The sequence below is a fragment of the Pelecanus crispus genome, chromosome 5 (assembly GCF_030463565.1).
Source record: "Pelecanus crispus isolate bPelCri1 chromosome 5, bPelCri1.pri, whole genome shotgun sequence".
NCBI classification, from domain to species: Eukaryota; Metazoa; Chordata; class Aves; order Pelecaniformes; family Pelecanidae; genus Pelecanus; species Pelecanus crispus.
Genome location: NC_134647.1, coordinates 50,217,514 through 50,241,408, shown reverse-complemented (window position 1 = coordinate 50,241,408; position 23,895 = coordinate 50,217,514). Strand labels below are relative to the sequence as shown.

At 39.5% G+C, this 23,895-nt stretch overlaps 1 protein-coding gene across 1 annotated transcript in view; it reads left to right on the top strand.

The window, feature by feature from the left end:
* HMCN1 (hemicentin 1) overlaps window positions 1–23,895 on the top strand; it is a 213,424-nt gene that overhangs the window by 171,034 nt on the left and 18,495 nt on the right. Inside the window, exons 70-95 of the mRNA XM_075710119.1 lie at window positions 1,048–1,129; window positions 1,928–2,064; window positions 4,981–5,122; window positions 6,185–6,329; window positions 8,571–8,698; window positions 9,142–9,298; window positions 9,478–9,599; window positions 9,802–9,966; window positions 10,190–10,297; window positions 10,797–10,934; window positions 11,089–11,223; window positions 11,499–11,768; window positions 12,133–12,323; window positions 12,701–12,914; window positions 13,492–13,626; window positions 14,106–14,296; window positions 15,035–15,116; window positions 15,860–16,129; window positions 16,592–16,762; window positions 16,962–17,132; window positions 18,235–18,405; window positions 19,677–19,847; window positions 20,433–20,603; window positions 22,332–22,502; window positions 22,961–23,110; window positions 23,457–23,594. Coding sequence (XP_075566234.1) covers window positions 1,048–1,129; window positions 1,928–2,064; window positions 4,981–5,122; window positions 6,185–6,329; window positions 8,571–8,698; window positions 9,142–9,298; window positions 9,478–9,599; window positions 9,802–9,966; window positions 10,190–10,297; window positions 10,797–10,934; window positions 11,089–11,223; window positions 11,499–11,768; window positions 12,133–12,323; window positions 12,701–12,914; window positions 13,492–13,626; window positions 14,106–14,296; window positions 15,035–15,116; window positions 15,860–16,129; window positions 16,592–16,762; window positions 16,962–17,132; window positions 18,235–18,405; window positions 19,677–19,847; window positions 20,433–20,603; window positions 22,332–22,502; window positions 22,961–23,110; window positions 23,457–23,594 — 4,126 coding nt within the window. The remainder of the gene's footprint in view (window positions 1–1,047; window positions 1,130–1,927; window positions 2,065–4,980; window positions 5,123–6,184; window positions 6,330–8,570; window positions 8,699–9,141; window positions 9,299–9,477; window positions 9,600–9,801; window positions 9,967–10,189; window positions 10,298–10,796; window positions 10,935–11,088; window positions 11,224–11,498; window positions 11,769–12,132; window positions 12,324–12,700; window positions 12,915–13,491; window positions 13,627–14,105; window positions 14,297–15,034; window positions 15,117–15,859; window positions 16,130–16,591; window positions 16,763–16,961; window positions 17,133–18,234; window positions 18,406–19,676; window positions 19,848–20,432; window positions 20,604–22,331; window positions 22,503–22,960; window positions 23,111–23,456; window positions 23,595–23,895) is intronic.

Sequence of the window (23,895 nt, the reverse complement as noted above, 5' to 3'; positions counted from 1 at the left end):
TTTTTCAAGCCTTGCCTTGGAGTTTCCCATACAGAACAAGCAGTAGTATTATGGGTTGAGAGTGTCAAAGCACTTCTGCCTTTTCTGAGCATTATTACTTCAAGTTCATTTCAGAGTTCTTCAATTTTTTTTTTTTATTGGTGCTTCTTGTTACAAAGCAGAACAATCAATGCTAGGGACTTGTGTTTTTCTGGGGCTATTTCTGGGTTTAGTCTGTGTCTGTAATCTGTTCTTGTTCATTTCCTACCTATTTGACTCTTGCTACTATCTCTTGCTTTTCTTCTTTTGTGTTTTATAGTTCTTCCTCAGCTTTTCTTCTCTTTCCATTAGCTCAGATTTTCCTAATAATTTGCTTCTCACATGTATAAGCCATAGATTGCAGAGAAAAGCTGCACTTGCAGTCATCTGTGTGCAAGTTAAGAAAAAATACAGACAGACAATAGAAAGACTTTCAGATGAATTCAGACAATAAAAGAGTCCAGGGAAAAATAACCTTTAAAAATGTGCACCCATAAACTAAGGCTATATTCAGCTATGGACAGCCAGACTGAATTTCACCAAACAGAAGTGGGACAGGGCTTGGGTCTGATTGCTGCTTGTTTTGTTTGTAAAGCAAACACTTTCTGTCTTTACAATGAAGAGTTACAGGAAGGAGAAAACATAAAGGTATTAAAGAGCATGTGTGCACAAAAAGATTTCCTTAGTACCCAGAACTGACCCTTGCTTAGATGGCTGCCTATAACCAGTTCCATCTTTATTGATTACCTGTTGCAAAAAGCATCACAAAGAGAAGGGTTCTTGCTGGAGACACATTATCCAGAGAGATTTTATGGGGTCCTGCAATTCCTAAGCCATCTCTGTAGAATCCCACCATGGTAAAATAAAGAAGTTTTCAAGTACTTTATTGATTTATTTTCAGGCATGCCTTATCTATTGTGTTTGTGTTTTAAGTGCTGCCTGTTGCTGTCAATGTTTGTATTTCACAGGGTTTTTTTAAATTGTTCCCATATTCTGAGGTTTCTGCTGAAGTTGTTCATGTGTTTCTAGGTGGAGGACACAGGAAGATACACATGTGTGGCATCTAGCCCAGCAGGAGATGATGATAAGGAATATTTAGTAAGAGTGCATGGTAAGTTTAATTTAGGGAAAAAAAAAATATTCCTTCAAACCATAAACTACTAAGGTACATATCAGTACTTCATTTTACAAGTTACATATTACTAAAGAATAAATATGTGTTTTGAGAAAGTGATATTGCACCATATGATCACAATTAACATTTCTGAATAAGGGTAACTATTCTGAACATGATACACAAGTAAAAGGGGAAGTTCCTCCTGATACAACTTATTTCTGTTATAGTTCCAAGTCTTATATTTTGAATACCTAGGAAGGTTATAGATATCAGTATTTAGCTGGATTGAGTTTATTGTGCTTACTGAGAAAGGATGTGAAGTATACTGATATCTATCATCATCTTAGTTTTTCAGTAGAAAAATGTAAGAAATGTATTGAGAAATGAATACATAAAATGTAATGACAATAAAGGAAGTATAAATGAGACTTCTGCAGTTCTACAATATGCCTTGGGTTTCTTCTTGAAGATTATAGCTCCCATGTTTATTGATGAACAGTTTATGGAACTTTGGTGATCTCTGCTCTGTCTGGCTTAAATACTGGTACTCTCACTGAGAATGGACTTTAAATTAATTTCTGTGACAGTAGTTTCCAGTGTGTTGACTTAAGAAACAAGTTCACCAGTACAAATGTGATATATTTAACACAGGTATTGAAAAGTAGAACTAATTAATGATACTGTAGCTTTGCATTTATTTTAAACTTAAGAAATAAATTGGAAATTTTCAATGAATAATTTTAATGGTAGCTTATATGTGTACTGTTTATTTTTTCTTAATATTTGTAACAGTTCCTCCTAACATTGCTGGTACCAGTGGTCCACAGGACCTCACCGTGTTGCAGAACAGGCAAGTTATACTGGAATGCAAGTCAGATGCTGTGCCACCTCCGTCAATCTCATGGCTTAAAAATGGAGAACTTCTAGAGGTACAGTGGTTACATTATTTGTACTAGTCTTTTGCTCCCTTTATTTTTTTACACACAGTGCTTGAGGTTTCTTACTCTCCTCACTTGCCCCTTCAGTGCAGTCCAAGTTATGGTGCCTTGAATTCAAGAGAAGCTGAGTAGCCCCAGTACAAATATAGTTAGTCCTAAATGAGTACCTGAAGCTAGCAAGCATGTGAAGTGGCCATCCCGCTGTTACTTGTTCTTTTTTCCTTTAGGGGGATCCCTTGCTCCTCCTGGATCCTCTGAACAATGCTAGAAGCCTTCGGTATACTCCTGAATGGCTTCCCAGGAAAGGTAGCTGAGAAAAGACTACACTATATGTTTCCTTTGGGTATATTATGCATCCTCATATTCTAGTAGCATTTAGAAAGGAATTAAAATTCTTAACATTGGAAAAAAAAATAAAAGAAAATGGGTTGCTAGTCACCACAGTTTTGTATCAAATGCATCTTTTTCACTAAGAATTCCATGTAGTGTCAGGTTAAGGCATCAAGTCTTTGCTGGTTGAGAGATAATTAGCAAGATGAGGGTGGTTTATACAGAAAGAATTTTTTACTTTCCATCCTCTTCCTTGGGATCACTCAGAAACCAGGTGTTTGCAATTGAACAATTTAAGTTCAGTTATTAATTGAACTTAACTGATAATTTTCCCTCAGTTGATCTTTATTCATTTATAAAGAGGAAACAAATTCAGCTTACAAACTGTCTCCCTTAGTTGTAGTCCATCAGTAGTCTTCACCCAAAGTTCTGCTTATTTGCTTTCCTTCTCACATGCTATTCCTCAGACTCTTTCTCTACTGTAAATTTAGAAGAATGAAATATTAGTGGAAGAAGTAAGAATATGGTGGGCGGTTATGTCTTACTAAGTGCTGCTAGGGAATGTTACCTTGAATATAACACAAGAACTATCTAGAAACAAGTTTAACAGAAACACTCTACTGAATGGTTAATTCTTTAATTGGGTAGTGGTTTGTTGTTTTTTTTTTTTTTGAAAGCAAGGGTTGAACAAGGCTTGGAAGTTAAGTACGTGAATACTTTTTGCCTTGGTCTTCCTTGGAAAGCCTGTATTTTAAAAGTGGTACTTAATGAAAATAAACCATGAAAAGAAGCCACTATTGTAAATATTCACCAGAAAACAAAGCAACAGAGGAACACTATGATAGATGTATGTACTCAGCTGATAACCTGTGAATAAACTTTTGCCTCCTCTTGCCTCATGAATTAGTGTCAATATGTGAGGGCTGAGGCATCTTGGTTGGTCAGTCCCCTGCCTTTTGATTTATAATAGAGTACTCCAGATATCAGGAAAACATTAGTGTCCTGAATACCTGGTTGCCTTCTCAACCTCAAAGAAATGTAATAGCCTACTAATACTAAGCAGCTGGGAAAGAGCTCTCCTTGTGTGTGGAAAGAGAGGTGCTCTGTGGCATATTATCTTCCTTATCTTGGAAAAACTGAGGTTTCACAAGGTGACAAGAGAGGATTGGAGAAAGTCAGGTTTTCAGGTTGCAGTGTTATTTCAATTTAAATCCTCACTGCTTTGTGAAACAGCCTTGTGGTGGAGGGTGTCATTCTCTTTTTTGTTCTCTTCCACTGTGCAGATTTTGAGGTCTACTCTAGACCTCTGTATGCTTAATGATGTAATTGTGCAGCACCACCATTTTTGGTAGCAGAACTATAGAATGATCTAGCCTCTAGAGCTTTGGAGTCTTTGCACTCTTCATTGGTTTTGAAATGCACTTTGAGTGTTAAGAAAAGTAGGTAGGAGAGTCTTGACCTACTCTGGCTTTATTTAAACACTAAAACAATTGCTGAATTTCTATTTTTTCAAAGACTGGTTTTCTGACATACCTCAAGTAGAGCATAAGGATTAAATGATAGCTTCATTGCCTGTCTTCTGTCATCTATATGCTTCTGTGTTTAGAAACCATAGCATAGGCTGTGTACTCAACAGGAAATATCAATTACCCAAAATCTGACTGTCTATAATCCACTCTGGTGGTGAATCATTTCACCTGTGAGGCTCCAGCACTGCTGTTTATTCTGTGCTAGTAGACTTGCTGAGTTGGTGCCTAGTATGAGACCTGCGTGCTAGGGTGTTAGTGCAGAGAAGTGCAGAACCAGAGGAATTTCACCTATCTCTTTTAGTTGCTATTCTCGCATCTTCTAGCCAGAAGAGCAGATGGGAGTGTCAGCTTTCAATTTCATCCAAAGTGTGGGTAGCACATACTGGAAAAGTTTGAGTTTCTGTTCTTTTTCTACTGTTTTTTATCCAGTCAGGTTTTTGAACACTTGTAGTTGATATTACTGTCAGTCATTTGTGCAGATCTGCTCCAGACTGATTGTGACAAAAAAGCTTTGACTTCTTCTAATAGCTACCTAGCAGGTGCTCTAGAGTCATTGTAGAGTTGAGAAGAGTGGTATCCTCATATTCAGAAATGCTGGCTAGTAAACTTAGTAGGCTAAGTTTATGCTGGCTCCCACCTGATCAAGACAGTTTGTTTGAAGAACAGGGTAGAAAAACTTGTATTTCTTCTGCCTGTAGTGTGCATGGATTTTCAAAAAAATAAATTCATCATCTGCTATTAGCTGCCTCTTTCCATAAAAACTCAAAAGCCCTTCGGCTATGTAACCCGAAAAAGCTGTCTTATTCATGCACAAGTCCAAGTAGGGGTTTCAAGGGAGAACTATTAAGCAATGATAATTTTTTAAAACTTTGTTTATCCTATTATTTCCATGGATGTAAACAAAGTTAAGCCACAATGAATTCAGTTCCTGCTTTATCTTTGGCCTTCTTTCATGGCTTTTATTACTCTGCAACAAAAGAATGTTCTATCTTCATAAAGAGAACAACGGTAAAGCTAAATTTGTCAAACTCTCTCTCTTTCCCCTTAGGGAACTCCTCGAGTTCGAATCCTATCCAATGGGCGATACCTGCAGATCAATAATGCTGACCTCAGCGATACAGCAAGCTATACATGTGTGGCAAGTAATATCGCAGGAAAAATGACCAGGGAGTTCATGCTGACAGTACATGGTAAAATCATGGATCCAGTCTTGTGCATTTTGATCTTTGCATGGTATTTCTGCAGGGGTTCAAATGGCAAGAAAGGAGCATTAGTAGTCTCTTTCTAGCCAAGTGTTGGCCACTTAGGCTGTGTCTAAACTGTGGGACCATGTGTATTACCTCATGTGTGCCACCACCTGAGTCCACAGTTGTCCCCCACACTAAAGGACCTGTTGGAGACTCACCAGGCCTCCCTCTCCATCTGTCTCTGCTTTCTGCTGATGGAGGGTGCTGTGCACCTAGCCATCATCCTGATACAGAGTCAGGATGCATCCAGAATGAACACCCAAATCCAGGACTGGTAAATGCTCTTGGACAAAATCAGAGAAATCCTTAAAAGCATTTGACTGGCACCTTGGGGTACTAGGTTTCACAGCTAGCATGGCCACCAGTTTTGCAAGGTACTTGAAAACTGTGGCTGCTTCTCTGTGCCTGTAAGCAGGAGATAGTAGGAAAATAGGTCTTGAGGGGCCCTATCCATCTCGATACCTGTCCTGTACTACCATAGGCCTGAGTTTCATTTTAAACTTATTTATTTTCTCACATCTAGTCCGATGAGAAACTATTCTATTCTCACACTTGGGTGATGATAAGAAACTTTTTTCCTATTTCTATTCTGTTTACAACACAGCCATATGTACCTTTATTACACTGTGCCCCAGCCAATGACTGTCCTTACTGGTCCAATTAAAATTCTTTCTTCTCCTTAATTTATAATTAGGAAGCAAGGATATCACCACAGCCTTATTTTGCTGAATTAAATAAGCTGAACTCTTTTACTGTTTTAGCTGTATGATAACCTTTGCAGTAACTTGCAAAGATGATCTTTACAGTGCATTTCAGACAAACTTTCTTTTTCATTCCCTACTGCATCATTGGCAATTATCATGCACTACATGAAGCGGTAAGAAACCTGTTTCTGTCTTTGCAGTGATCCCCCTCCCGTTACTGCATCTGTTTTCATGTATTTAGTTTCAGTCATTGCAGTGTAAGGTTTTTTTCTTATATCATCAGCGATTTTTCCCTTTACAGTGGCTCCTACAATCCAAAGCAGTCCTCAGACTGTGGTTGTACATATAAATGCTTCTGCTGTTCTGGAGTGTGTTGCAGAAGGAGTACCAACCCCAAGAGTTACATGGAGGAAGGATGGGGCTATTTTTACTGGAAACAAGACGAGGTATTATCCAGAAGTCAACATAAGTATTTTATCTATGACTTGTAAATTAGTTTTGTTTTCACAGATCAGAACTAATATTTGTACTGTCATCTCACACAGACCCAAATGTGGAAAATACAGTGATAGAAACAGTAATACAAAGAAGTTGTTCTAGAAAAAAGTAGCAGTACCAAAGGTCTCATCCTTTTATTGTTAAGAAGGTGTTGTGGTTTAACCCCAGTCAGCAACTAGCACCACGCAGCCGTTCACTCACTCCACATGCCCCGGTGACATGGGGGAGAGAATTGGAAGAGTAAGAGTGAGAAAACTCCTGGGTTGAGATAAGAACAGTTTAATAATTGAAATAAAATGAAGTAAAATAGTAATTATAATAATAACAGTAATAATAATATACAAAGTAAGTGATGCACAATGCAATTGCTCACCACCCGCCAACCAATACCCAGACAGTTCCCAAGCAGCGATCGCTGCTCCCGGCCAACCCCCCCCCCCAATCCCCCTCCAGTATATATACTGAGCATGACATCATATGGTATGGAATAGCCCTTTGGTCAGTTTGGATCAACTCTTCTGGCTGTGTCCCCTCCCAGTTTCTTGTGCACCTGGCAGAGCATGGGTAGACGTGGCACCCTGGGACATGGTTTAGTGGGCATGGTGGTGTTGGGTTGATGGTTTGGACTGGTGATCTTAGAGATCCTTTCCAATCTTAATGATTCCTAGTCTTTACTTTCATTATAAATAATCCAGCCACCAAGCCAGGAAACATGAACTTGCTACTCTACCCTTAACTGGTTTAGTGGTGGACTTGGTAATGTTAGGTTAATGGTTGGACTGGATGATCTTAAAGGTCTTTTCCAACCTAAATGATTCTATGATTCCATGAAGCTGAAAAGTCCTTGACTAGCATAAGCAGTACTTAACTCACTGATGTTTTAGTTGTTGCTATCAACATTCTTCTCATACTAAATCCAAAACACAGCACTATGCCTGCTACTAGGAAGAAAACTAACTCTATCCCAGCTGAAACCAGGACAGAAGGACAAAAAAAGGTCTTTGACATCCAAACATAATAATAATTCTTCTGGTAGCAAAGATTTTGAACATGGAAGATCTTTGTATTTTTTACATATATGGAGTTTTGGGATGAAGCCAAGCAACTTCACACAGACCAGAAGCTACTTGAGTGTACTCTGTAGTTTCTAATATATAAAAATTTCTATACATGTTCTAGTATCAACTTCTGTTGTAGTGAATGTTTTCTGTCTTCTGATTATTATAAGGGGAAATAGTTTAGCATTTTCTAGAGCTGAGAAAATGCTAAAGAATTTAGTTATATTTCAAAGAAAAAAGAAAATGTACAAGCATGTTATGGTTTAACCCTAGCCAGCAACTAAGCACCACACAGCTGCTCGCTCACTCCCCCTGCCCCGGTGGGATGGGGGAGAGAATCGGAAGGGTAAAAGTGAGAAAACTTGTGGGTTGAGATAAAGACAGTTTAATAAGTGAAATAAAGTGAAATATAATAGTAGGAGTGGTAGTAGTAATAACAATAATAATAATAATATACAACGCAAGTGATGCACGATGCAGTTGCTCAACACCTGCTGACCGATGCCTAGCCAGTCCCTGAGCAGCTATTGCTGCCCCCCTGGCCAAATTCCCCAGTTTATATACTGAGCATGTTGTCATATGGCATGGAATAGCCCTTTGGTCAGTTTGGGTCAACTATCCTGGCTGTGCCCTCTCCCAGCTTCTCACTGGCAGTTCATGAGAAGCTGAAAAGTCCTTGACTAGCATAAGCACTACTTAGCAACAACTGAAACATCAGTGTGTTATCAACATTATTCTTATGCTAAATCCAAAACACAGCACTATGCCAGCTACTAGGAAGAAAATTAACTCTATCCCAGCTGAAACCAGGGCAAAGCATTAATTAGGGGTTTTTAAGGTTAAATGAGAAACCATAAAAAAGGGCTTTTGGATATTTTCTGGAAATCTGTCATCATTTATGTGGAATCACTATGTCAGCTAGATTTCATAATGTCTCTGGAAACTGGATGTGCTGGTAAAGAGTGATGTCAGAATAAATGCAAGAAATAAGAAAACTCTGTGTGCCCAAATTAAGACACCATGTGTTTAGGCTACTTCTTGTGTACACTGAGTCATCTCTTCCTTTTGCACTACCAGGATAGCCTATGGTTCTGTTGACTGGATAGTACAAAAAATGTGGCTTTGTTTCAGATATTCCATGCTAGAGGATGGATCTCTACACATCCACTCAGCTCACGTTACTGACACAGGAAGATATGTGTGTATGGCAACCAATACAGCTGGCACTGAACGCAAACGAATTGATCTGCAGGTTCTTGGTAAAAGTTTTGGGTTTAGATAAATATATATGTTTTTACAAGTCTGAAGTCCAGTTACATAATTTTCTTGTTCTGCCAGACCCAATTTTAAGTTTAGCCCCTTCTTACCTGCTCTGGTTTAAAAAAAAAAACAAAAAACAAAAAACAAAAAAACCCAAACAAAAAAAAAAAACACAAAAGGAGGGGAGGGGAAGAAATTTACAGCCTTAGGAATACAACCCAAATGTTCATGAAAAGAAAATATTTATTCCTTGTGCACTGGCACTAGAAAGACTTGACACATGCCATGCTGCATGTTTAGTAAGTTTACTACTGTCAAGTTACTCTTTATAAAAATCAAGTAAATGTGTTCAGGCAGTTCAGCTCTATATATGTAGGTATGGGGGTGTGTGTGTGCATGTGTATATAATTATTCTGAATAATTAGGCTTTGTTTGTCCTTAGTTCCTCCAACTATTGCTCCTGGACATACAAATATTACAGTTACTGTAAACATACAGACGACTTTGCCCTGTGAAACCACTGGCATTCCCAGACCAGCAATTAGCTGGAAAAAGAATGGGCATCTGCTTAGTGTTGACCAGAACCAGAATACATACAGGTGAGAGATGTTTTGTTTTCACTGTGGGTTTAAAGTTTTCAGGGATGATTTTGGCACTTTAAAAATCTTGCCATGCTTAAATGTAATCGTGTATAGCCAGCAAATTCAGTGGTCTGATTACCTGAGAAGAAAAGAAATATTTCAATAGCTTTTACTTTCTTCTCTTTTTTTTTGTTCAGACTTCTATCTTCAGGTTCCTTAGTAATCATTTCTCCCACTGTGGATGACACTGCTGTCTATGAGTGCTCTGTGTCAAATGATGCAGGAGAAGATCAAAGAGCAGTTGAGCTCACTGTTCAAGGTAGAGGGGATATTGCTATTACATGTGTATGCCATCCAGAATTTTTTTGGGGCATTCCAATGTTGAGATGAGATTGTTATATCATTCTTTTATGATACTGATTTCTGTAAGTCTCTGGTATTCCCAAGAAAGATAAGTTATTTCCAAGAATTCATAAAAATGAAAATGGGCAAGTAACCTTTACACTGATCTTTGTTTTTAGTGCCCCCATCCATAGCAGACGAAGCCACAGACCTTTTGGTAACAAAGCTGTCTTCAGTAGTAATTTCCTGCACTGCGTCAGGGGTTCCTGTCCCCTCAGTTCATTGGACCAAAAATGGCATAAAGTTGCTTCCCAGAGGAGATGGCTACAGAATTCTCTCTTCAGGTACTGTATGTGACTGGAGCTCAGCTGCAGAGAATCAGTGAAAGGGCGCAGTTGTGCACATTTAGAAGTAATTAAATAAATAAATGCAAACAATCCCCCAAACAACCCCTCTCCAATTTCTTAGAATAAAAATAGAGACCTCTTAAGACGGATGCTGTAAGAGAGTTTTACTGTGAATACAGGATATTGCTGTATGTTGTAAGGCACTGTCTCTCTGCTGCAGGTGCTGTTGAAATACCTTCTGCTCAGCTAGCACACGCGGGACGGTACACTTGTGTGGCAAGGAACGCAGCTGGCTCAGCTCACAGACATGCCACTCTTCATGTTCAAGGTAGGCTGGAAGCTGAAGATAAAGTGCATTCTGTCAGTAAATGTTGCCCATTTAATATGTATGTATGCTGCAGAGCAATGGTGAGGCCAGAGTGGACCATCACAAGTCTTGCTCAGCTGAATTGTCTTGTGGATGCACTGATTATTTGCAAAGTCATTTCTCTGCGTGTTGCAACTCTGGTACCTTGGATAGAGCCCCCCAGTCCATGCTGCTCTATTTTATTTTTGTAAGATTGTTGTTTCTTTGCTTTTTGGTAAGTTAAAATGTATCTGTGATGGCAAATTGCATGAAGTAAGGCCATATTCTATACCTGTACTCATACTGAGCATGTTTGTTATATTTAAGAGCACTTCCACTGAGCTCTTCATAAGGATGCCAGAATCTATCCATTGCTAATTTAGCCTTCTCAGACTCAGGTTACGTGATTTTTAGTATCTTCTGTATTTTCTAACTTTGGAGGTTAAACCTATAGCATTTTCCTTTTTATTATGTTCCACAGAACCACCAGTTATCCAAACTCAGCCAGGGGCGCTGGATGTCATTGTGAACAATCCTATTCTACTACCATGTGAAGCGACAGGTACACCTCGACCTATAATAACATGGCAAAAGGAAGGCATCAATATAATCACAACAGGTATCCTCTTAAAGCCTGTAACTCCAGCCTACTTGCTGTAACTCAGAAACTTATTTTCTCTTTTTCTGAATATTCAAACTTAGATATAAGGAACCCATACAAGGAACACAAAACAAACCAAAAAAGTGTCATGCTTTGCTTGTATTTGTTTTAGGCAACAGTTATATGGTTCTTCCTAGTGGCAGTTTACAGATTGCAAAATCAACTGTTGAAGATGCTGGCACTTATATGTGTGTTGCTCAAAATCCAGCTGGAACTGCTCTGGGGAAGATCAAACTGAAAGTTCAAGGTAAATCATCTTTTTAACTCTTGTAGTGATTTACAGACAAGAAATTTGTGCATGCTTTCTGTTCGTGAAAACACAATTTTGAGCAATAGAAATGGACCTAATGCTTTCCTATTTGGTGTGACACTGAATAGAGCCCAGGAAGTTTGTTCCCTCCATTGTTGTCTGTCTACTTTAGGATCAAAAATGGTTTTAGGATTATTTTCACTAAGAACTGAATTGTTTCATGCTTCTCACAACATCGAATTATTTTAAAAAATTTTCTTAATTCTTTTCAGTTCCTCCTGTTATCAAGTCCCACCTCAAGGAATACGTTGTTCCTGTTGATCAATCTGTCACTCTGCAATGTGAGGCTGAAGGCTACCCTGGGCCAGAGATCAGTTGGCATAAAGATGGACAGCAAATAACGGAGTCCATTAGAAGAAGAATTCTTAGCACTGGTGCACTGCAGATTGTGTTTGTACAGCCTGGTGACGCTGGTCGTTACACATGCATAGCGGCAAACCTGGCAGGGTCCAGCAGTTCTAGCACGGAGCTCACTGTGCACAGTAAGTGAGACTGTATGGAAACAATGTGCATTATCACAGCATGAACCTACAGAGGGTAAGGAGCCTAGGATGTGTAAGGGAAAAGTTCAGGAAAATTGGGCTACTTAATGGGTGAGTTTTATTGGGTTGTAGTATCAGCCAGTTGCTTGAATTCAGAAAGAACACTACATTTCCTTAACTCAGTTTACACTTTGTTACAAGTATTTCACACATTTCTCTGGCATGCTTAATGGTGGTCATTGATGGAGACAAGAAACAATACAGAAGAGCCGGGCAACGGTTTCTTCAGTGCAGTGTTGTATGCTGTTACAGTAGTGCTTGGGTGATACATAGAGGTAAATCTTTTTAATAAACCTTCTCACAGTTCCACCCAAGATTCGCAGTACGGAGGCGCAGTACACAGTCATGGAGGACTCCCAGGCTGTTCTGTCCTGTGTGGCTGATGGGATTCCAACACCAACAATAAACTGGAAGAAGGATAATACACTGCTAACAGAGGTAGTGGGAAAATACCAGGCGGTTCCAGATGGAGACCTTATTTTGGACAACGTTGTTGTAAGTTCCTTAAATCTAAGCTATGACTTAGATTAGGTTTGGCAGTAATAAGGCCCTGCTTCTCTTAGTTTTCATCCACTTCTGGATTAGTCTTTCTTTTATTTTGTTTTGTTGTTCTTAATCTCCCAAACTCTTTATAAATGTTTAATTTTCCACTGAGGAGTAAAATATCTGTGAAGAATTTGTAGTGATAAATTCTTAGGAAGGGCAAAAAGGAGTGTAGGTCATCTTTCAAATTTAAAGCAAGTAAAAGAGTTCAGATGAGCATTTCTACTGAATGCTTGTTCCAAACCTTTTGAGATTCTCTTATCGTCACAAGTGATAGTGTTGTGTAGAATATATCACAGTTGAAATTTCCCCAACATGCTTTCTTTCAGCCTGAGGATTCTGGCAGTTACACCTGTATTGCTAAGAATGCTGCTGGAGAAGACACACACACAGTCACCCTGACAGTTCATGTACTTCCAGCTTTTACTGAACTTCCTGGAGATATAGCTTTGACTAAAGGAGAACAGCTCAGATTAACTTGTAAAGCATCTGGCATACCTGTACCCAAAATAACGTGGACCTTTAACAATAACATCATTCCAGGTGGGTAACACCAGGTCTTAGTGGTAATTCCACTCTAGAGTTGTTTTCCCCCACGCAGCATTGCAATTAGTTTAGGATAAGGACGAAAAAAAAAATCTAGAAAGAACAAATTTGTTAGGCAGTGACTGTGTGAGGAATATCTTCAGTATTATGCAATCATGTAATTAAATTGCCTCTGAGACAAAGCTGTAAGGAAGATAACTAAGAAACTGTTCCTATTCTGTAGCCAATAATGTAACACATTAAAAACATTCAGTATCGGATGATATTTACTCAGCATCCAACAACTAATGCTATTTCTCTTAAATATGAAGAAAACCTCAGCTGTTCATAGAATGCTGATGCACAAAGCTCAAAATTAAGGGACTTAAATTGTGAATACCTGCATGTGGGCAAATGTCATAGCAGGGACTTTTCTGTGCATTTCTGAGGTGTCTCAGAAATGAAATGGCACAGTGCCATTGAGCTGTGTTGCTAAATAGCACTGTAATTCAAACAATCTTGTGAATTACCAGTCACTGAGATGTATGCATTCAAAATCATTGAAGTAACCCTTTACTGTGTGTTCTCCCTTCAGCACAATACGATGATGTAAATGGACACAGTGAACTTGTTATCGAAAGAGTATCTAAAGATGACTCTGGTACCTACATATGCACAGCAGAAAATATAGTTGGCTCAATCAAAGCTATTGGTTTTGTGTATGTGAAAGGTATGTAAAATAGTAGCAGCTGTGGTTACTATTGGACAGTTTCACACAGCCATCTGTTTTGATGATAGAATCATAGAATGGTTTGGGGTGGAAGGGACCTTAAAGATCATCTAGTTCCAACTCCCCTGCCATGGACAGGGACACCTTCCACTAGACCAGGTTGCTCAAAGCCCTGATCAACCCGGTCTTGAACACTTCCAGGGAGGGGGCATTCACAGCTTCTCTGGGCAACCTGTTCCAGTGCCTCACCACTCTCACAGTAAAGATTTCTTCCTAATATCTAATCTAAATCTACCCTCTTTCAGTTTAAAACCATTACCCCTGGTATGTGATACCTTGTCTATGGCTAAATGAGAAAAATCGAAACAGGTTGAAATTCACGCTTCAGAAAGTCAGAGATGAATGATCCCTACTAGCAATTTCATTAAGGGCATTTTATTTTGACTCTACTATTTCTCTGCCATTACTTATTTTTTCAGAGCCTCCAGTCTTCAAAGGGGATTACCACTCTAGCCGAATTGAGCCTTTGGGTGGCAATGCTATGTTGAATTGTGAAGTCAGAGGAGATCCACCTCCAACCATCCAGTGGAGCAAAAAAGGAGTTGGCGTTCTGATTAGCAACAGGATCCGACAGCTTAACAATGGTTCTCTTGCTATCTACAGCACTGTAGTGAGTTGCTGGTCTGTTACAATGTGTTTCTGCATTGTACTTGATTAATAAAGGTATTCCAGATAATATTATTTTGAAAGGGTGAGGCTAGACACGTAATCCACTTTCGCTTTTACCTTTAACAAATGTTGGTTTAATTCAGACTAGATTTATACTCAAATTATTGTGACCACCCCCCCAAAAAAAATAGGAGGGGGGGGCTATCATTCTCTTTAATTGTCAGAAGGACTGAATCTACATACTAATCATTGGTGTGTGAAATCCTGGTCATGCCGAATTAAATGGGACTTTTGCTTTTGATCTTAAAAGAGCCTGGGTTCTACCCAGTCAGGTCAGCTGAAAAGCAATTGCATTCTCCATGTGCAAACCTCTTAACATCTAAATTCCTAATATGAATGGCAAGACCCATTTTATCCCTATAAACCAATGCCTGTATTTTGAAATGGGGTTAAAATCAGCAGCTCCCTTGAGTTCATTTAAACTAAAAAGAAAAAAAAAAATTGATCCTCAGAATTAAGGAGTTGAAGGAAATAAAAAATGGAATAATAACAGTAAAAATAATTCACAATATCAGCTTAATGTTAATAAAAGCAAAATGTTGGGATGCTCTAAAATCTAACTGGGTGCCTCGTAAGATCCAGTACATGCAGAAAATTCACCTACTGGAGGTGCACTGTTAACTGAAACCCTCATCACATGTTGACAGGTTATATGATTATTTGATTTTCATTTCTTTAGAATGAAGATGCTGGTGACTACAAGTGCGTGGCTACCAATGATGCTGGTGTGGTGGAACGCAGTCTGACGCTAACGCTTCAGAGTAAGACTAAAAGTGATAAGTGTAATGCCACTAGATTGGAGCGATAACCTACCTTTGGATAGGTGTATGCAGCTCCCATTGAAGTTATGGAGGTTGGGCACTGCACTGTAGGTTAAGATTCATCTCATCTTTCATCATTTAGAGTCTAGTCTGAGCTAGTGATTGAGGTCAAAGAAGAGAAGCATATAGAGGGTGATTCAGCCTCATCTTAGAAACCAACTTAGAATGGGGTGAATCACCTGCTGAAAGGGCCTGTTTCTCTTAGTTGACTAGAGAGGATGTCTATACAACTGGATTAAACTAGACTTTTAACTTTTTATTTTTGGCAGAAATAGTATTTTAGAATTATTTTTTCACTAGTGGTGGAATTTCTGAACATCCCTTTTCTATTATAGCCTCAAGCAGTATGGATCTGTTACTTAGGTATCAGTTGCCTCTGCACATGAATAATAGCATCTTCCTGCAGGTTTTATGAAAAGCAACTCATTTTAGCAATAAAGACGACAGCATGCTCATACAGTCAGGCCTCAATCACAACTTTGGTCCTCAGGTTGCTACTTACTAAAAATAACCTATCATTGTCATTTTAACTTGCATGTATTTTGACAGTGGAAGATCAACAATAATAATTTTAGTCAAAGTAAACTTAAGACTTTTTGTCCTCATTGTGACCACACCTTTAATATTCAATACAATGAAAATGTAACCATGTGCTATTGCCTAAAGAAACCTTTCTCTTTCAGGTCCTCCAGTCATTACTCTTGAACCTGTAGGGACAGTTATTGAAGCTGGTGCCACAGCAATGCTGAACTGCCAGGCAAATGGAGAGCCTCCTCCAACCATCAAATGGTCCCGCCAAGGCCATCCAGTTGTGAGCGATGAGAGAGTGACTGTCCTGTCTAATGGCTCCTTGCGCATTGTTGCAGCACAGAAGGAAGATACGTCTGAATATGAGTGTGTAGCGAGGAATCTAATGGGATCTGTTCTTGTTAGAGTACCACTGACTGTCCAGGGTAGGTGTACAAAATATATGATAATGACTATCAAACTGGTAGATTCCAGCATTAATTGTGAATAAATTTGATCAAGTAATTATCTTATCCGCATTTTATGGATAAGATATTTTATCCTATGTTCCATATACACGTTAGGTACGTGTTAAGCCTAGTCCGAGATGTGTGAAGGGTTGAGAGACATTAATAATAATGAAAGGGTCTTGAACTAGATTCCATCCTCAGAACATATATCATAACTTAATTGTACCTCTAAAGAAAAGCATTTAGGAACATAAGTAGTAACTATTTCAGAGCAGCTGAAGTATTCTTTGAACTGTAGTAAGATATTTCTACAGTGAGGAAGACGTGAAGTGAGTTGGATTTCCAAGTATGGCTTATGAACTGCATTTTTCACTTTGCTGTATCAAAGAGAGTTTATAAGCACAAGCACATTACGGAGCATCATTTTTCCCATTGCAGTGCATGGTGGATTTTCTGATTGGCTTGAATGGCAAGCTTGCAGCGTAACTTGTGGTCAAGGTGTTCAGGAGCGAGTCCGTCAGTGCAACAACCCTCTTCCAGCAAATGGTGGGAGGAGGTGTGAGGGGCCCGATACAGACGTACGCAGCTGCCACAACAAGCCATGTCCAGGTATTTCTTTAATGAATTGATACTTTTAATGTGCTTTATGTTAAGTGCCCTAACAGTGAACCGTTATCACCACAGATCTTCATGACAAATTAATTTTTCCAAGAAGTTGGAATTAATTTTGATTTTTGTGGAAAGGAAGAGGAAATTTCAATAAATACTGCAAAAATATTTTTTAACTGTGGGGTTTTCTGTTTCTTAGTGGATGGCAACTGGTCAGAGTGGGGGCTGTGGGAAGAGTGTTCAAAGAGCTGTGGACAAGGTAACAGGACTAGAACCAGAACGTGCAGTAACCCACCAACTCAGCACGGCGGGAAGCCCTGTGATGGCAGTGCTGTGGATTCAGTCATGTGTAATATGAGGCCTTGCCCAGGTAAGAGTAGAGTGGTTTAAAATTAGTTGCACAGGGGCTTCCCATATATCTTTCTTTTTCCTTCCAAACCCAAATTCTCTCAGCTTGTTTCAAATTATTAAATTACAGAAGAATTAAGCTCCCAATTTTTTTTTTTTTTAAATTGCTTGTAATTTATTGAATGACACTAGTTCTTGGAAACAGAGGTCACAAAAGTAAGTGCAAGGAATATTCTCAGCAATTTCTCTTGGTTCCCCCCCCCCCCCTAAAAATGTTAATTTTGTATTTTGATGTTTTCCAGTACTTGTTACGCATGTTCTCACAGAGTAAAACTCATTCCTCTAAACCTATTCTGCAAGGCCAATTAAAATGAAAAAAAACCAAAAACCCAAAAAACCCACAAACCATCAACTATTAAAAAAGCCATGTAAAATATGATAGTTGGTAATTTAAGACATTATCTGTATATTTTCCTCTTTTCTAATTTTCAGCCACGCCTTTCTCCTAACTAGCTGAATGTTCAGGTTTCCTTCCTGTCTTGGTAGTACTTCCCGTGTTTGACAGGTTGTAGTTTATCCATAACCCTTCACTACTGGCATGTTTCCTTTTATACAACTTTTATTGTATTTTTTTCCCTTTTTTCCTGGCTCTGCTACGACCACGATGCCAAATATTCATCCACTGGCCTGAGATTAATTTGTCTAGATCTTGGCAACAAAACCAGTTCTGGCTTCTGCTTACTGGTAGCCACTGAAGCTGTGTTCCAGCTTTTAGCTAGCATGCCCCTTCCCCTGCTGAGACCTTCAGCCTAGCCCAGGACAGTCAGAGCCTGGTAACGTACGAAAACACCAGATTTGATCAAGTGTTTGGTTCTGTTGCTCCAAGATTGTAGTGAGGTGATGTATTCAGAAAACAAAAAGGAAAAAAATTAATCTCTCTTTTGCAAACTGTTAATCCGTTTCAGCTGTTGCACAAGGTGAAGTTTTTTTCAAGGGTTTATTCAGGATATTTCTTTTATTGATACTGAACAATGTAGCTTTTTTGCCTTAGGCTGTGGAGCTGTAGTTTCAAGTTAAAGCAGCTGTATAGTTTAAACAGTTTTATAGCTGTGCTGCCTTTGCAGTTGATGGCGAGTGGAGTTCTTGGCTGCCATGGGGTCCTTGCAGCGAGACTTGTGGGAAAGGTACTCAGACACGACTGAGGCTCTGCAATAACCCTCCTCCATCACATGACGGATCATACTGTGAGGGGTCTGATGCACAGATGCAGGTTTGCAACAAGAGACGCTGCCCAGGTAAGACACGTCAGACACAAAGAGAACAATGACAAACTTGTCATTTCCTTTCCCAATTCTACTTAGTTTATATCGAAAGCTTTTCAGTTCTAAAAGTGTAGTCCATGATAAAATTCCATTTGAGCCTTTTATTTTCACTGGCCCCTGTCACTATCTTAGCATTCCTCTATAGACCTAACATATGGGATTTCTTCTCCTGTCCTTGTCTGTCTTCCTTTACCCTGCCACTGTGCAAAAGCAGCATTTTAAATCCTTGGCAGTTAAATTACAGGTTTCCTAAACATTTTTTTTTTTTTAATTTTTTAAAAATTTTCCTAGGTTCTGTTATTCATTTATCCTTTTCTTCCACATTTCATGACCGGATAGGAAAACTCACATTTTTTACATATGACCTTTGTATTTGGCCGAGTGCAGGGATAGCGAAGGGAAACTTCATGAAGCAGAATGTGCAGCAGTTCAGATTAGATCCTTGCTGGCTTCACGCTCCATTTTGCACATGCCAGATTCCATACTAAGTCCCCACTGTAACTATCAACTGGTAGAAGAGAGAACTGACCTTGTGGTAGTCAAGCAACTGAGGGCTCGATGTTGCACATTTATCCGGCTCGATGTGCTGTTGCTGAGGATGCTGTTGCTTACAGCTGGTTTGTGACTAATCGGCCTTAGCCACCAACTCAAGTGTTCACACTGATGTACCCATAACAGTTTGTGTCACCACATCTTGGGAGATCAAAGACCCTACTACTGAACTGCTTACACCTGGCTCATGTGAAATAATTCAGTAATAACTCCTATAAACAGCTGAGCCGGTAAATCAAAGGTTGGTTAGGAAGGAAGTGGGGAGAAGGTGGTGATGGTTACATCTTCAGACAGTGCAGCTGCAACCAGAGGAGGAAGCATAAGTGAAGACTGGATTTTTGTGATGGTGCTCATACCGGCCATCTGCCCAGTGTGGCAATTTCAGGGACTAATTTGTATATAGTTTGACTTGCTCACAGATACCTAAAAATGTGAGAGTGACTGAGCTTGAGGACTGAGTGATCCCTGACCATGATTCTGGTCAGGATTACAGGTTATTTAAAAGACAGGTCATGTCTTTCTCCAGCTTTCACTCCTGGAAATCCTATGTAGAAATCCCTATGTAGTGAGATGTTAGAGAAGAAGAGTCAGTAACATCCCACAGTCAGTTTTACCCTGACATAGCACTGATTTACTTTGTTATTTCTAATGTCAGAGACTGTAACTGTACTATGCTATGCCTTTCTCACCAGTGGATGGGAAGTGGGCCACATGGAGCAGCTGGAGTGCCTGCACCGTGTCCTGTGGAGGAGGCAGCAGGCAGAGAACGCGCCACTGCTCAGACCCAGCCCCACAGTTTGGGGGTCACAAATGTGAAGGAAACGACATACAAATTGATTTTTGCAACAGTGACCCTTGTCCGAGTAAGTGCTTTGGGTTAGGCTGGGTCCACTTAGGTTTGTATGTATGTGCAAGAGGAAGGAAGCCCTCCACAAATCACACACTCCCACAAAAATTAGCGGGCCTGAACACAGGCAAGTGGTATTAGCTGCCTGGTAAGAGTGAAAGCATCTCTTCATTAGTGTGACTGCGGCATTTTAAACATTAGGAGCACAAACCAGTAGCAGCTGGTTCATAAGGTCCTGCTGGACTGTCAGAAGTCATGCATCTCTATGAAGTTACAACTGTCCAGTCAGAAGGTACTCCAAAGTGAATCTGTCTGTATCTCACAGTAGAGTGTAGTAGTGACTCATTTGGTTAATAGTATGTGCTGCATATTTTCCTACAAATGATGATGTTCGGGAGTTGGTTCACATACTCAGAAATCGCTGAATGCTGGATAAGGTAACTTTCTTAGATCTTTAATTGTCTTTTGGTTTTTTTTTATTTTTGCGGTGAAAGAAATTAAAAAGTTACTCTCCAATAGGAATATTTTCCTAGCTTGACTGTCTGGTTTTAAGTATCTGTTATTAAGAGGAAGACGGATAAAATCTGACTTATTTTTACAGTTCATGGCAACTGGGGCCCATGGAGTAGTTGGGGGACTTGTAGTCGAACATGCAACGGAGGCCAGATGAGGCGATACCGGACCTGTGACAATCCTCGTCCTGCCAGTGGTGGAAGGGCGTGTGCAGGGGCTGACATGCAGATCCAGAGATGCAGCACTGAACTGTGCCCCGGTAAGTGCTCAGACTAACAGAGAAATTAAATGCAGCTTTCCCTGGAAGACTTCAGGGTATACATAACATGTGTGAGATATTCATGTTCTGAAAGGAACGTACAACGCTTCTGTAATTACTTACAATTTCATACAATCTAATAATCCACTCTCACTTTTTTCTTTAAATGACTGTCACCTTACAAGGATTTCCCCCTTCACATTAGATTTTCCCAAAATGAGGTTGAATAATTCAAAACAGGAAATAGCATATGAAAATATCTCCTACACCTAGCAATTCTACTTAGTTTTTACAGTAAATACAGTTTATAAGGCTCCCAGTGAACTCTCATAATGTACTCCAGGAGCAGGGAAGAATGCTCAGCTCAAATGCTTTAAATAAAATGACAATCAAAGCAGTTAACTGATTTATTGGCAATACATAACTAAGGGGCAATCAGTGAACTTACACGTTCAGGATCAATATCAGCAATACAGAAGATAAACCACAGTGCTAGAGACTTACTGAACACCTAGAAATTTCTAAACACCCTCCTGTAACTCATCCTAGAAAGGGATTTATTATTATATTATTATTATTTCTGATATAAGAATTAAAAAATTATTAAATCCCTCCTCAATGTGCACCTCTTTACACACCCTCCTCCTGTGGGAGACGCAGGAGCTCCAACTTTATGCGTACTTTGCCATTTTCAACACTCTGCTGACCCACACACTGGTGACAAAGCCCCTGATGAGGCCACATCCACACACCTGAGGTGTGGGCCCCTGCTTATTGCACCCCATAGCTGGATAGCAGCTGCTCATGGTGTGTGAGGATGATTCTCCATTAGGTCTCGATGGAGGTTGCAAGTGTCAAGCCCAGTCTGATTGTTCCTTGTTTATCATCCTCTTGATTGGGTTTATCCTCCCCAATCACGAATTTTCTTGCTGCTTTTGTACTTTTCAGTTCTCTCGTTACTGTTACTTTGGCTAATGGTTGTCTTAAGCAAACCTTTTTTGTTGTTACTTTCCTCTTATCATTGCCAGTTTTGGGCAAATGTCATATTGGATCAGGCATTTCCAGATACTGTGTTCACACAGTGTACAGTCATGTTCCTATTGTATCATCTGTTGTTATTGAGGCCGTGATACCAAGAGGAGGCCATGCAGACTAATGCACATGTGTACTTCAAGTCAACTCTTAACTGACCCCTTGTGAGTGTTTGGGTAGATAGAACATGTGTTCTTTGTTTGCAAGATTTATGGTTTGTTCTCTATCAGTTTTATACCCATGCAGTCTCAGATATTTTCTTTGGAGGAGTAAAAGCACTCAAAGCTCAGACAGCTAGGTTGTCTATCCATCCAATTCCTTATCCACCGAACATTCCACCCATCAAATCTGTGTCTCCCTAATTTAGAGAGAAGGATGTTGTGGGGGACTGTGTCAAAGGCTTTACAGAACTCCAGATAGATGATATCCGTTGCTTTTGCCTTGTCCACTGCTGCAGTCGCTCCTTCATAGAAAGCTGCTAGGCTGGTCAGGCACAACTTGCCCCTGGTGAATCCGTGCTGGCTGTCTCGAATCACCTCCCTGTCCTTCATGTGCTTTAGCATAGCTTCTAGGAGGCTATATGTAATAGCTTCTATCGCATTGGTTCCATCAAGAAGGAATGACACAAAAGCATCACTGATGCAGCCTGAGACATTTAAAATGAAAAGTCACTTTCTTAATTTTTTCTTTCTTCAGTGGATGGAAACTGGGGGCAGTGGCAAACATGGAACCAATGCTCTGCTTCTTGTGGAGGAGGAGAGCAGACCCGAATACGCCTGTGCAGCAATCCAGCCCCATTAAATCGTGGACGTCCTTGTCCTGGAGACTCCTCCCAGATATCCAGGTGTAATACCCAAGCATGTCCTGGTGAGTTAACTTACAGCCTGCACGCAGTGACAATATGGTGAAAGCCTGTGGCACTCCTAATTTGACTGGTACTCTCTCGTGTCTAGGCCAGTTAACCAAGTAATTTAATTTTTTAGGCTTAAATCTCCCCTGCAACTTCAGCTGGGTAAATTTTTTGTTAACCTGTTATACAGCACTAGAATATGCTGTTAAACAATTGTTGCTTTTCAGACAGGGGTGAGCGCATAAGGTGATTCCCATGTTATTGTGGATATATCTCAGACCACACATACAGCATCCTGGTTTTTGCAGGTTGTGAGCTTTACTCTTGCAAATACTGTAGTAATATATGCAGAAATATCCTTACTTCTTAAAATGCTGGACAGTATTTCCGAATTTTCTCGCCCAAAATTTCAGACAGCAGCGTTTTCACATAGGCTTTTTTTTTTCCCCCTTCCTCCCTTCCCTCCGCTACACAGGTGGGCCTTCACGTGCCAAAGGCAGCATCATTGGAAATATTAACGATATTGAATTTGGAATTGCTTTCCTGAATGCCACAGTAACAGACATTCCTGACTCTGAAACTAGAGTAATACAAGCAAAGATTACAAATGTCCCTCGGAGCCTTGGTAGGCTTTTTATTACTTTTTATCACCTTTTTCCTTGAGCGAGGCTGAATTCTGTGCAATGTCAGTTTTCACCACTTCATTAAGTGTCACTGAAGAAATTGATCTAAACTGTTCATTGACAGAGAGAGGAAAAGGGAATCTTCAATATTTACTTCTAGTAATTTACTTCTAGTACATTAATATTTGTAAAATGATTCCTCTGAATGTACCAATACTTTTTTTTTTTTCCCCTGGTTTAAATCTTAAGGGTTACACTAGCTTTAGGTCTTCATATTCAGCTCCTACTGATGTGGGTCACATGAAGTTAGGAAAAAATATCTCAAATATTATGTCACATTTCTTTCAGGTCCAGCGATGAGAAAGCTTGTTTCTATACTTAGCCCAGTTTATTGGACAACTGCAAAAGAAATTGGAGAAGCAATGAATGGGTTTACACTCACTGATGCAGTCTTCAAGAGAGAAACTCAAGTGGAGTTTGCAACTGGTTAGTTACCTGTGATATACCATCTCTTTCTTTTTCCAATAAGCTTGATTGGTATTGTATTTCTTAAAAAATAGCACATAACTTGCTGAATTCTGAGTCTTGTGCTTACACCAGTATTTTCTGAATGACTTTGGCTTTCTGAGGCTTAAATACAACTTTCAGAGCTGTAATTAGAAACATGTAATAACCTTATAAAAATATTATTGTAAAATAACTGGTCAGGGGATCCCAATTCAGATACTGTGTGGCTAACATGAGTCTCCGGTTAGGATGTTTTATAAATCAATATGCTCTTAAAATT